Genomic DNA, 12528 nt, shown 5'->3' with positions numbered 1-12528 from the left:
ACGGAGCTTCTGAGAGGTGAACTGAAAAGCTTATTACCTGCCAGAACCAGGGCTCCACAGGTTGCATCTGTCTTGTAGAAATGAGTGACCCATCATCACCGGGGTCTGAAACACATGGGGATGAATCCTCCTTTCCTTTGCATCTCACTTTTTTATTTTTTAATATGAAGGAATTCCCATTGCTGCAGATTCCTATCAATGCAACAGAAAGCAGATTTTTTTCCACATTTACCTTGTTCAAGTGATACTGATGGATCTACTGTTGCTGAGGAATCGGGATTCACTGAATTTTTCACTGAATTTCACTGAATTTCTAGAGTTGGAAGGGACCATAGAGATCATCTAGTCCAACTCCCCTGCTGAAGCAGGATTGCCTAGGATTCATATATTGAATCTACAGGTACTGAAAGGAAGTTATTTTCCTTTCAAATTCTCCTCTTATACTCCTTTCTTAGCTCTGTTGTCATCCTTTCATCACACTTGCACACACATAAGGACACTGGGAACCTTAAAGTACTGACCTTTCTATTTTTCAGCAGATTTCCATAGCTTTTTAAAGCGTGAGACAGTGACAACTCTGTTATTCGGAGGTGGATAGGGATTCCTGCTAGAATTGATGGAGCTGAAGCAAAACCTTTTAGCTGGGTGCTTTAATCCAGAACTCCCTGACTTCAGCAGAATTATTCAGGCTCTTAATTATTTACATATTCTGTGTGAGGTGGTTGCTGACAAACCTTGTTGAAAAAGGCGAGAGTGGAGCCAGGGCCGGGTCTAATGATTATATTCTGGGAGTGCTTACAGACCTCTGATGCAGCTGCTGCAAAAAACACAGAATTAAATGGTTTTGCCCCTCCAAAGGCAACACTGTTCTCCTCCACTCTGAAAAGCAAGAATTAGAGAGGCTGGTGAATGGAGAGTCCACCCCAGCAGCACCTTTCTGACAGATTGGGGTTTGCTGGCAGTGGTGATCTACATGAGATAAGAAAGATAGGAAAGATAGGAAAGTCACCCTGTCCTCCCTTCCTAGTATGAACCACCACTTGTGATCTTCCAAAAATCCTGCTCTGCTCCCGGGCAAATGTGTAAGATCACACCAGGGCAGAGGGACAACCTAGTGGCTTCAGCTCGGTCTTTTTGACAAAGGGACCTAAAGTCTTGTGAAAGCTCAAAAAAAAACCCCAAACCCACATCCCCTCTGGGAAAACAAGTATCATGCTCATTGGTTTTTCTAATGTTCTGGTTGCCTGTTTCAGATGTTGCTATTTTGTCCTATAGGTTAATTTGTGTTACCCATGATGAATGAATGCAGTCAAGAGGTATTGAACGCTGATGTGTTTATCTTATGGCAAGATAGAAATGTTGCAAACTTGTGAGCTGCGGGAGGAAATGGGCTAATTTGAGATTTGTTCCTAGCCCTCGCCATGCGAATGGTGTCGCTGCGAGCCCAGCAATGAAGTTCACTGTGTTGTAGCAGACTGCGCAGTTCCCGAGTGTGTCAACCCAGTCTATGAACCAGAACAGTGTTGCCCGGTCTGCAAAAATGGTAAGAAAGTACTGTATTGGCTTTAATAAAGAGCCATTTTATTAAAATGTTGTTACTGATGCATCACCAGGAGGTTTGCTTCCATCGACACAGGCTGGAGTTGGGGCTCTTGCTTCTCCTTGCGTGTGAGCTTCAGTTGTGAGGTGGCAACTGTGAAAATTAAGGCTGCCCTTCCTGGCCTGTGTCTTTACATGGAGATGATGGGATTGTTGACTTGAGTAAGGCTTTATAGGGCTGAGTGCTGATAGCAGTGATAGTCGTTTCATGTCTTTGCTTTTTTTTCTCATAATTAGTCTAACATGAATCAAGAAAAGAGAGAGTCTTTGTCCCTAAATTAAGAAGCCAACGGTTTTTATCTAAAACCAGGGGAAAACTCACTGAAATCAATGGCAAAACTTCCCTGGGGCCAGTGAGACACCCACCAAGCCTGTAACGTTGTAGGTTGTGTGCTGGAGTCTGGGTGTGTAGCGTCGGCCCTCATTGCTGAAACGATTTCATGGATTGGAGTTGGGTTCAGCAATGCTTTCAAGAAAGGTTTTGGGATGACTGAAAGTACCTCTTTGGAAAATAAATCTGTTTCCAAGAAGGTCTCCCCAGTCTTGTACCACAACCCGTACATGCATATGTCTCTGGCAAAACACCTTTCTCCTAAAGTAGACATGAATGAAGACAGATTAAGAGTTGAGCTAGCTTCACATAAACCTCTTCATGGCTTTCTTAACATATAAGAAATGGCTGCTTAGACTCATCTTCTTGAGTGTCAAATTCGTTACCCATATATATTTCCTTTTACATACATTCCGTGCTGCTGGATAAGAGTACTGGTTGCTTTTGGATCTAAGTGAAAATGTTTACAAAGAAATAACATTTTCAACACATTTTCTGCTCTTTAAGACAGAGAAAAAGCAAACAGTTGGAAATGCAAAATATTTTTACTAAAGGAATTGGCAAAAGGAAGACCAATCTGGAAAATTATACCAAAAATACTACTTGAGATCCTGGGGTTTACAGTAAGCCTTAATTTTTACTCAAAAAATATTTTACGGGGTTTTTATTTAGAGTTTTATGTTCCTGTTGAAAAGCAGAAAATGTTCATAGGAAACATCATTATTTTGTTGTCGTTGTTGATGGTGATCTTCAGAGAAAAGGTATGTTAACCAGCTCTATCCACCACTGCCCTTGGGTATGAGGTTTCCCATCACGCTCAGCAGGATTGATGTCTTGGGTTGTTGACTGGGAGGGGTAACGGTGGCCATCGGCCATCGTCATGCCTGTCATGTAGCTCTGACTCATTTACACCTGAATGAACGCTGCTGGTGCCTGTTTGACCTCTGTGTTCACATGGCGCGTAGGGTACCACCCTCTGTCATGGTGGCAGCACTTGCTGTTCCTTCCCATCTGGTTCACATCACAGGAACCCAAACTGTGAGCATCGCTCAGGCTTCCCGGGAGCACTGACTCAAAGGTGGCTTCACACAGGTCCAGGAGCTGCTGGATTTCCCCACCAACCCTTCACCACCATGACCAGTTGCCCCAGTAACCACACTACCCCACTTGGTGGCGTTCTGTGTTGCAGTCCCAAACATCCCTTGTGACCAGGAGTGGGCAGCATCTTCCTTCCAGAAACAGGCAGGGTGCCCAGAGAGCCAGGAGAAGAGGGAAAGTAGCAACTACTACTGGTGGGCACAAGGACAGGAGGAAGAAGGACCATCAGCCTCCTGCTGAAGGGGCTCCAGGGCACAGTATAGTGATTGGATCCTCAAATAGAAGCCGGGAGGCTTGCTCCGTGGTTTTGCCAAATTTCTCCACTTCTCTCTTCAATCATCTGTTGGAGATCCAGAGTTCTCTCAAACCTGTTTTAGGCAAAGGAGTATTTCTTAAGATCAGCCTAGGCACACTGGGGCTCCTGGTCTCTGGAGATCAGGGAGACCAGGGCTTACAGAGCAGCTTTGAGCCAGTGGTGGATGAAGGGAAGAGGTAGCGTGGTGGCATGGCTGTTCCTTGGGACTGAGGAGCATATCTGCATGGGGAATACTGTGGAGGGGAGCTGAACCCCTTTTGGCATCCCAGCCTGGCTGTAGGATGAGATGTGGGACCCCCCCGCCTCAAACTGGCAGGGCTTTCTGCTCCTCCTGCTGCAGCCAGTGCTGACTGGCTAATGGCTGGCCAAATCCCTGTAATTTTGACTTTATCCTTCACAAATGAAATGAAATCGTTCACAAAGCAATAGGAATAAGGCACAGAATCATAGTAGGCACCAAGACAGTCTCTGCTGTCACAGAGAATGTGATGAGCAGATGTTGTTATTGCTCTTGGACGTGGCTCCAAGTGTGGCGCCTTCACGTCCCTCTTAGATTTTTGGGGACTTCATGTGAAAGAGTTGCAGACGTTGCTCTGTCTCTTCCCCCTCCGAATCCCTCTGGCACATCCTAATGAATGAGGATGGCAACGCTCTAAGCTGTCTGTTCATCTCGAGACCAAGATTTTATCTGTGGGCTCTCCACTGCAGCCAGTCAATTAGAGCTCAGTTTCACAAATGCATGAAGATAACACAAACTGACAGACCTACTTAAATGACTGAACACCCCCCCCCCCTTTTTTTTTTAATTTATTTGTTTTTTTCCTTCCATCCAGTAGCTTTTGCTTTCTACCGAAGTGGTGAAGATAGTTACAGTGCTGTGTCTTGGTGTGATGAAAAAAATTTAGCTTAGTCTCAGTCCCTGTGGTCATCATTTTAGACTGCCAGTCAGAAGAGCTGAAGTGATACAGCTTTTTTGGGGGGGAAAGGGGAGGCAGTGTTAATCCCCAGGACAACACGTAGTGCAAATCCTCATTTTGAAAACTGCTCCTTGAAATTTTTTGGTAAGGAAAATCCTTGTTTGGGGTTAAAACGCAGCCCTGCATCGTTTGCTGCGCTCTGCTAGCGATGTGGCTTGCCTGCTTGTTTAGCTGTTGCTGCCATTAACGGGAGAATGATTTCCTCTCCATACATTCAGATAGATTTTCATGCCTTTCTTAATTACGTCTTGCCAAGGGCAAAAGTGCTTTGAAGCAGCGAGGTTAATGCAAAAAATCTGTTGATTCTAACATACCTGACCTGAAGATTCATAAAAAGCCAATATCAATTTCCCTCCCTCTACCATCATTTAAGAGCAGTCTGAACAAGTGGCTTTGGAGATTTATTCCTTATTGTCAAAAGAAATAGAATTGCTATCTCGGGCTTCGCTGAACGCGGTGTAGCTGGTGCAGAGCTGGCTCTGCCGGGCAAGGGGTACCATAATACATGTGGAGCAGGCGGAGCTCACTGGGAGGCTGCATTTTGGGAGGGAGAAGGCATTTTATCCCTCGTGTCCCAGCATCCGATTTGTCAGAGTGGATTTTAAGGGCGATGGCTCCAGGTGCTGTGCAGCATTTCTGTCGTGGAGATGAAAGGTCACTGGATTTCACGTTTCCTGGTAGTGACAGACCGCCGGAATTATGGCCCCAAGTTGTTATTTCTAGTCATTGTGACTTCTCCAGACAAAAGTGTGTCAGCTGTTGTTAACTCTCTCCTCTGCGGGGTCTAAAACTTGCCTATCACTGTTAAAATCAAGCTCATGGCTGCCACCGTCTGTGCTATCCCTCCTGCCCCCAGGTTCTCCTGCAGTTCAGTGAGAACATCCAGCCACTCTGCTTACGCTGAAGCTTTTCCAAGCAAAAATCCCCCCACGAGGTCTCCTCATCCTCCTGTGTCCAGGACTGGAGACATGCCTGTGTAGTGTTAGTGTTACTTGTACCACCCCGGGGTCTTCTCACCTGACCATGAACTCTTCATTTCCCAACCTCTGCTTGTCAATCCATCTACTGCTACGGGCCGAGTCTCGTTATTAGTGGGGCGTGTGGTCTTCAAAGCCCTTCCCTAGGCATCGCTGGGGGTTGCTCTTTATGTTTCCTTCAACCCTTTGGACGTGGTCTGGCAAGGATGCAGGAATGGGGAGGGAGGGGGGGATCCCCGGTGTGTCATCACTCACATCTCTTAATCTGGTTTAATTTGGTCTCCAGATTAAATGAGTTCCTCTTGACAACTTGGAACGACTCTCACCTTCTGCTGTGTGCAAAGGGAGACATTCATTGCCTTTCGCTTTCCCCAGTTCTCTTTCTTCAGGGCCAAACCCACCAACTCCTGATGTGCCCTTTCTGGGGCAGGGGGAGAGTAGACGTGCTCCAGAAGGGAGTCCTCCAGGTGGCCTTGGAGGTCCTTCCTCCAACGCCACGCTGAGTTAGGGACGTGCTGATCTTTGCCCAGTGCTCTGAGGGGGCTCAGCTTCACTCCACTGGTGCATCTGTCCCGTTTGCTGCTCTGTGGAAATAAAAACAGGCACAATTCCAAATCAGCAGCCTCACAGCTGCTCAGGGAAAGGCTGGAGGTGAGCAGAGGCAAGGAAAGGGCAGTGCAGGGTCCCCGTGTTCTCCTGGTTTTACAAAGTTGCTCCTTCAAAATTGTCTCCAGAAATAATCTCGACATTAGCAAAAAATTCATCATGATGGGGGATTTTATGGCACAGCTGTGTCGGGGAAATTAATTTAAGAATCCCAATAAATGCCACAATAGAATTGTTAACTTCTCCTCTCTAAAGTGTGAAATTCTTTTCAGAGCATTTCAAAGGCGCCTTCACCCATTTACACATACATTAACGCAATTGCTAAAATAGACTTTGCCTTGGCATTTTCATTTTCTTGAGGGATGAACAGAATAAGCATTATAAATTTCTGGTTTGGGGTCTGGTTTTGCTTTTAATTTAATTTTTGTTGCCGCTAATCCTCAACAAAAGGATTTGTTACCCAACAAGGCAGATAAAAGCTAACGTGTCCACGATGAAATACTTCCTGGCGAGTGCGCTTACTCACGGGAGCGTGGGTTTCTGGAGACATTCGTGATGAAATACTGGGCAGCAGGAAGACGTTTTGTAGATAATCTGTCACCCAGTCTTTAATTAAAGTTTTAAATTATCACAGTTGATACAGATTTCAAAGTGAAGACTCTGATCCTGCCCTCCCCGCACGAGTAAAAGATCCTTTTGACCTTCAACAGATTTTACCTTGGTAAAATAGCGTGTATTCAGACAAAGCTCTTATGAGTATTTATTGTTATATGCTATAAATATTAATAATCCCATACAAATGTCTTCATCTTTGAGGGCATGAGCACAAAAGTGAGTAAATAATAATTTATTTCTGTGCATATAAAGCCACATTTTACCTAAGCTTCTCTCTTAATTTACTGAGAATATAAACTTGCTGCTCATTATTTCTCCGCTCAAGTTAATTTGAAATAAGCATTCTGCACCTCAGCCTGTTCCTTCTGTAACGCGGCGTGTTTTGCCCAGAAAAGCCCTGGGGATTTTCCCAGAACCACTGAAGCTTAGGGCAGCCTTTCCTTTAGCAAACAAACACGTGTTACACGTGTCCCTAAGTGAATTTAGCACACCACCGTGTAGAACAAGGCCCGGGGGATGACCTTTGAGGCCGCCTTTTCCTAGTAAGTGGTACGTAGAAATGCCTTTTCTCTAAGTGGGAGTGGTTTTTTTTTGAAGGCTCCAAGGGCCAAAAGGGTGTCCCTTTGGAAAAACTCTGCTGTGGACAACGGTGGGAGTTGGTGCCAGGCCGTGGGGAGGCTGTTCCTGTCCTGGGGGAAAGTTGGTTCAGGAATTTCCTTTATTTTCGTAAATTAAGCAGGGTTAATACTGATTACCACTCAGGTGGGTAGACCTCCCAGGAAAATCGAGATGCCACAAAAAGAGATGTTGTTGATGCAGTCAGTGACCAGGGCTCTGCCTTCTGAATCAGTGAGACAACCAAATCGATGCCCGGGTGTTTTCTCAGGGGGGCAATGCCATGTGTTTATTTTGCAAAACCCTTTGGGATTTTGGGGGACAAAAAGCTCCATATAAATGTAAATTATTTCATGTATTTTAGGTAAAGGTAATGGATTAAGAGTGCAAGTTGTTAACTAATAATGACAAAAAGAACTTTTCCATGTGGTCTCCAAATTCTCAGCTATCTTGAAAAGTGCCAAGATTTTAATATCAAATCATCCAGTGCCTGGATATTAACTTACCTGGGCTTTATTGCATAAATATAGCTTGTCATTATCTGCAAGGTGTTGATCACTGAATCTCCATGTCATTGCTTTGGAAAGCATCTGCTTCTAACGTGATCAGTGACAAAAAAATCAATGAAGTGTGAAAAAAAATTACTAAAAGTTTGAGGAAAAAAAGGATGGTTTTGGGGAGAGGATGTTTTGTCTGCCATTTGATTATATACAACTGTTGCAGGATAAAGATGATACAGAAAATGTGGCAAGAGGACAAGAGAAGACTTCATATTCATTTATTTTATGGAAAACAGTGATTTGGAGCCATGGGGAAATTCCTTTAGAAAAAAAAAGCAACTAAATAAAATTCCTCTTCTAATTTATTTCAGGAATTCCTGAAATGGCCAGATTTTAAGATTGCAGTTAAAACCCCTTCAGTCAAAGTCTATGCAATATGATGATTGATTGTGCAGATGCAAGTTGAATGTGACCAGCCAAGAAGATGTATCCCCCCACGCCGGACTTTGCTGGACTCCACCATCCTCTTCGTAGGTCCCGGCGGCAGAAGCTGGTAGCATAGCGTAGCCACGTCACCCTTCGCTCGTGGTGGATGAAATATTCGTGGCAGCCAGCCAGTTTTTTTGGGTACTCAGTTGACCCCACCGCTACCACCCCTTTCAGATGGCAGGCTGAGGGGTCACGGGAAGGACCTGCTGTGCTGATGCAGAGGTGCCACCCCAAATCGGGAGTCCTCTTCCATTTTCACAGAACCTGTAGGAGCTGCCTTAACATTGGGATGACGGAGCCAGAGTGCACCGAGGCGATGGAAATCAATGGTTTTGGAAGGCTGAATGCAAAAGAAAATTCCTGAGACTACAAATGATGCGTTTTTGATTGTTTGTTGGCTAATGTTCTTTGTGTTTACCAGCAGGAATGTAAACTGTGGTGCCCTATTAGCTCAATTAAAGGAGTGATTTGATTACCAGCAGAGGGGAAAAGAGGATTGATTTAAAAGCTGGTAGAAGATCAAGACTGAAAACAACATGGTACTTTTGGGCCAAGCAGTCACCGACCTGACAAAATACTTTGTACTGGCTTTACAGTTCCTTGAAAAAAAGAAGTCTTTTCACTGAAATTGATTTTCAGTGGAGCTCATTCACCTCCACTGCTCTGGGCCAAGTGGTTAAAGGCACGTAGATGCTGAACTTGCTGATGACAGTTAGGTATGTAAGCATCTATCAAGAGCTAACCCCTCCATCGTTTTTGGAAATCTCACAGCCGTTGGATTATCCAGGTGCTTAAATGCCCTCCTGACTCAAGACTGTGACCTGCTCCCTGCCGACACAACTGTTGGAAGAGTCGTTTAATAACAGTGTAAATCCTTGGAAAGATAAATGGGAGATTAAACCTTCCAAAATTAGCCATCCTGCTGCTGGATAGCATCAGGGAGGGCTGAGCTGAATCCTCCACCTCCTGAAGTTTAGAAGGAGAGACTAAAAGAGGCGAGGGAAGAGGCAAAGTCTTTAGAGAACAAAAAAGAGGTGAACTGAAGAGTGCTTAATGTGATTAAGTCTATCACACAGCTCAGTGCTCACACAAAGTGGTAGCTGCTGGACTGTGTGGTGTCAGAGTGACAGGGACGCTGCCGGAAAAGGCCCAATTCAAAGAGCACTGCAGCGGAGCTCCAGCAGGACGGCAGCCCCTTTTGACCTGACGTGTTCATCTGCACGCTTCCAGGTGCTTCCTGAGCATTTGTGGTCTCTTCCTCTGCCCAGGAAGCAAGAAAAGGGTAATTGACACATTTAACAGGCAGAAGAAGGCTCTGCCAGACAGCTGAAAGAAGGACAGGAGCTGAAAGCTGCTATTCTGAATTTGTACCCCGGGTCCTAACCAAGTTGCTACACTTCCACCCCAGGAGACCTCAAATTCAATGTCTAGAGGGCCAAGGAGGGTTGTGAGGAGTCATATATTGGACGGGACTTGCTCCAAAGCTGAAACACAGCTCACAGAGATGTGGGAAACACGTTACTGCATTGCTCTTTAACCTCAGAAATATTTATGAAGAAGCATCTCTTCACCGGTGATTGTTTCCCCTGGGGAAAACGTTGCTGAGATTTTTTATGCACAAGCCTACGGCAGTGGTAGTTGGAAGATCCACTCTCATCATGCTAGTATATTGTAGAGGAGAGGGTGGGCTTGGATTTTTTGGGGGTTCCTAGATTCAGGTTGGGAAACCAGGTTCCTTTTGCAGAACACAAGCAGCCCGGGCAGTACTGAAATTAAAGCAGGCGTGGTGTTGCTCTTCCCCACCTCATCAGCTTCTTGGCGTGGCTTAAAAGACCAAAAGTGACGTTATTATCCAATTACTTTGCTGTTTGGCTGCAAGGGAAGCCTAAAGTCAAATCCTGAGCCTGTGTCCCTCGGTGTAACGCCAGCAGTGTTGTCTTACTCTGATTTACTCCAGCTGAGGATCTGACCTGCAAGAGGTAATATGTGTGGATGACTCAGGCAAATTGCAGGAGGCTGGGGTGTTTTGCATGGCCAGGCTTTCTAAAAGGATTAGAGATGGGTTTGCTTTTGCCGCTCTAGAAGGTTGGGATTATTAAGCATATCTGTATGAGAAGAGTGGCAGACACTGTCTTCGTGTATTTCTAATTTAATGAATGTTTAATGCTTCTTTTATTGGAGCCTACATATATGTAGAGTAGAGGACTTTAACAAGGGGTTGACTTATGTCAAATAATTGATGTTTGAGCTGCTCCTTTTACATGAAATGCAGACTTTACAGAGCAAAGAGACTGTAATGAAAATATGAATTAAAGATTAGAGCTAAGCAAGTCTGAGAAAACTTAGAATTAAAAAAGGCACTTAGAAGTTTTCTCCTCCCGCTTCCTTTCCTTCCCTCTGCCTTTTCTACATCTCCATCCTCTCTGCTGCTTTGGTAAGGTCCTGCATTTCAGCCACAGCCTTCTGTCTCTTCTACACCTACGCACATCCGTGAAGGAAATCAGTGCAGTAATCTCATTCTGGGTATTACTGTGTGTTTGCACGCCATCCTAGCCTATTGCGCTTGCCAACCAACCAGGTTTGCCTGGAAAGACTAAAAAGTATTTTTAAGGTGCGTTCTTCTTTATCTCTATCCCCTATTTTCTGATGGAGTGCATCTCCTGGGCAGAATGGAAATAAGTGCAAGTTTCGTGGAATTGTTTGACAGAGGAGCTCGCAATTTGTTGCAGCACGTCTAGGTGAGGGTAAAAGAGGATAATTTATTTGTGGTGGTGATACTGCTGTGTGGCAGTGGTTGAGCTGTGCTGCCTGGAGAAGGTTCCTGTAGGACAGGCTGGAGGCTGGTACAGTCTGCCATCAGATATTGCCCATCCCTGGTGTCCAGAGATGCTCTTCTGCCCATAAACATCAGCATCCATTTCCTTCCACCCCCTTGGCCTGCCCCTTTCCCTCTCAATTAGCTGTCTTCATGCTCTGACTGTCAGTCCTTTCCCAGTGACATCTCCTGTCTGCGATGTGCTCAGGATGCGTGCAATCTAATTGTATATGTGATTTAACCTTGTTCTGGTATAAAAGATGTCAACTGAAATTTAGATTTCATCTCCTAGGAAGGTGGAAAGGTGATCTAGGCTCCCCTTAGGTATTCCAGAGCCCCTACACCCTCCTCACCCGTGTTCTGCGCCATGTGAGCAGTATTATATTTCATGTGCATGGGGGGTCTCCAAGTTTATTCTTTTCAGGTAAGCTCTAGGATGTACTTGCATCCCCTGTATTCCACTTGCATCCATTTCCGAAATCAGAATTGCCGCGAGGAATTCCGTAAGTAGTTTAAAGAAAAAAACCCCAAAACTTAGATATGGACCAGTCCCACAACTGATGTAAACTGGTATAACTCATTTCTCGTCAACTAAGCCAAATTTCTGTCCCAGTTACAAATGTTTTTGCGCCAAGTAGTGTTGGTAGGGAAGCTCATGTTTGTTAGAATAAATGGAGCCGGAGCTGATGTACCAAAAACCACCGCTGTCCTGCACAGGGATCTGGAGGCAGAAATGGGTCTGTGTGCGGATGAGAACACAAAGTTCTCCCCGACCTTTCAAAGCTCAGGTTTTATTTTTTTTTTCACTGCAGCCAGTTGAGTGTATTTGAAGAAGATGGGAATGTGTTGGTCAGAAAATGCTGACTCACTGAAACGTCCCCAGGAAAAAGGCCAATTATAGCAAACTCGCTGTTGGTACGTTTAAGAAGGTCGGTGAAAAAAACCTTGAAATGATCAGATGCCCCATTTTAATGCTTTCAAAATGGACTGAAATGATCTGGGAGGGTGGAGGGGGTGGCATGGTTTTGGATGTAGATCTTGTGTTTTATGATTTGGCACATTTCAAATAGGGAAGACGGAAATGAAGAGCCTTTTTGCCCCATGAATTATTTCAAACAACCTGCTCTGATTTTTGTTAAAACTGAAAAAAGTGTTTGCAACTTTGACTTTCTCTCCCCATTTGAGGGGGAGAGGATTAGAAATAGCCCCGACTGCTATGGGAAGCGTCCTTCCCGCTCAGCTCCCACCCTCACCTGGATCCAGGCTGGGATTAAAATTGGTTTTAATGGCAAAGGTTGGATGCCTTTGAGGCCACCCCCTTCCGTGCCCGACTGGGGAGGGCTGCTGGCATCCAGCGCTTCCCAGGAGACCCTCCCCACCTTGGGGGATCAGACTGTTTGCAGAAGAGCGTCTGGAACTGCGCTCTCATCTGATTGAAATGCGTGGGAAATGTCAGGAGGCGCGGGTGGAAGAGCCCTCCTTCGATTCTGCTTCAGTACTCCTGAGCCTCATTAGCTCAGGTCAGCGCCTTCGCCTGCTTTCTGGCTTGTGAACTGAAACACAAGCAGGCTTTCCTGCCACCCCCCCCCC

The 12528-nt window shown here is 45.3% G+C and overlaps 1 protein-coding gene across 3 annotated transcripts in view; it reads left to right on the top strand.

The window, feature by feature from the left end:
• The window catches only part of VWC2L (von Willebrand factor C domain containing protein 2-like), a 54454-nt gene that overhangs the window by 22206 nt on the left and 19720 nt on the right, over positions 1-12528 (top strand). For 2 of the 3 annotated variants that reach the window (XM_014951974.1, XM_014951975.1), the window contains exon 3: positions 1414-1543. In XM_014951974.1, the coding sequence (XP_014807460.1) occupies positions 1414-1543 (130 nt within the window). Of the gene's footprint in view, positions 1-1413; positions 1544-8005; positions 8391-12528 lie in introns of those variants that run through there. The other variant, XM_014951977.1, reaches the window with a different exon arrangement.

The sequence above is a fragment of the Calidris pugnax genome, unplaced genomic scaffold (genome assembly GCF_001431845.1).
Source record: "Calidris pugnax isolate Ruff unplaced genomic scaffold, ASM143184v1 scaffold179, whole genome shotgun sequence".
NCBI lineage: Eukaryota > Metazoa > Chordata > Aves > Charadriiformes > Scolopacidae > Calidris > Calidris pugnax.
Note: the sequence above shows the minus strand (reverse complement) of the source record. Positions and strands in the feature narration are given on the sequence as shown.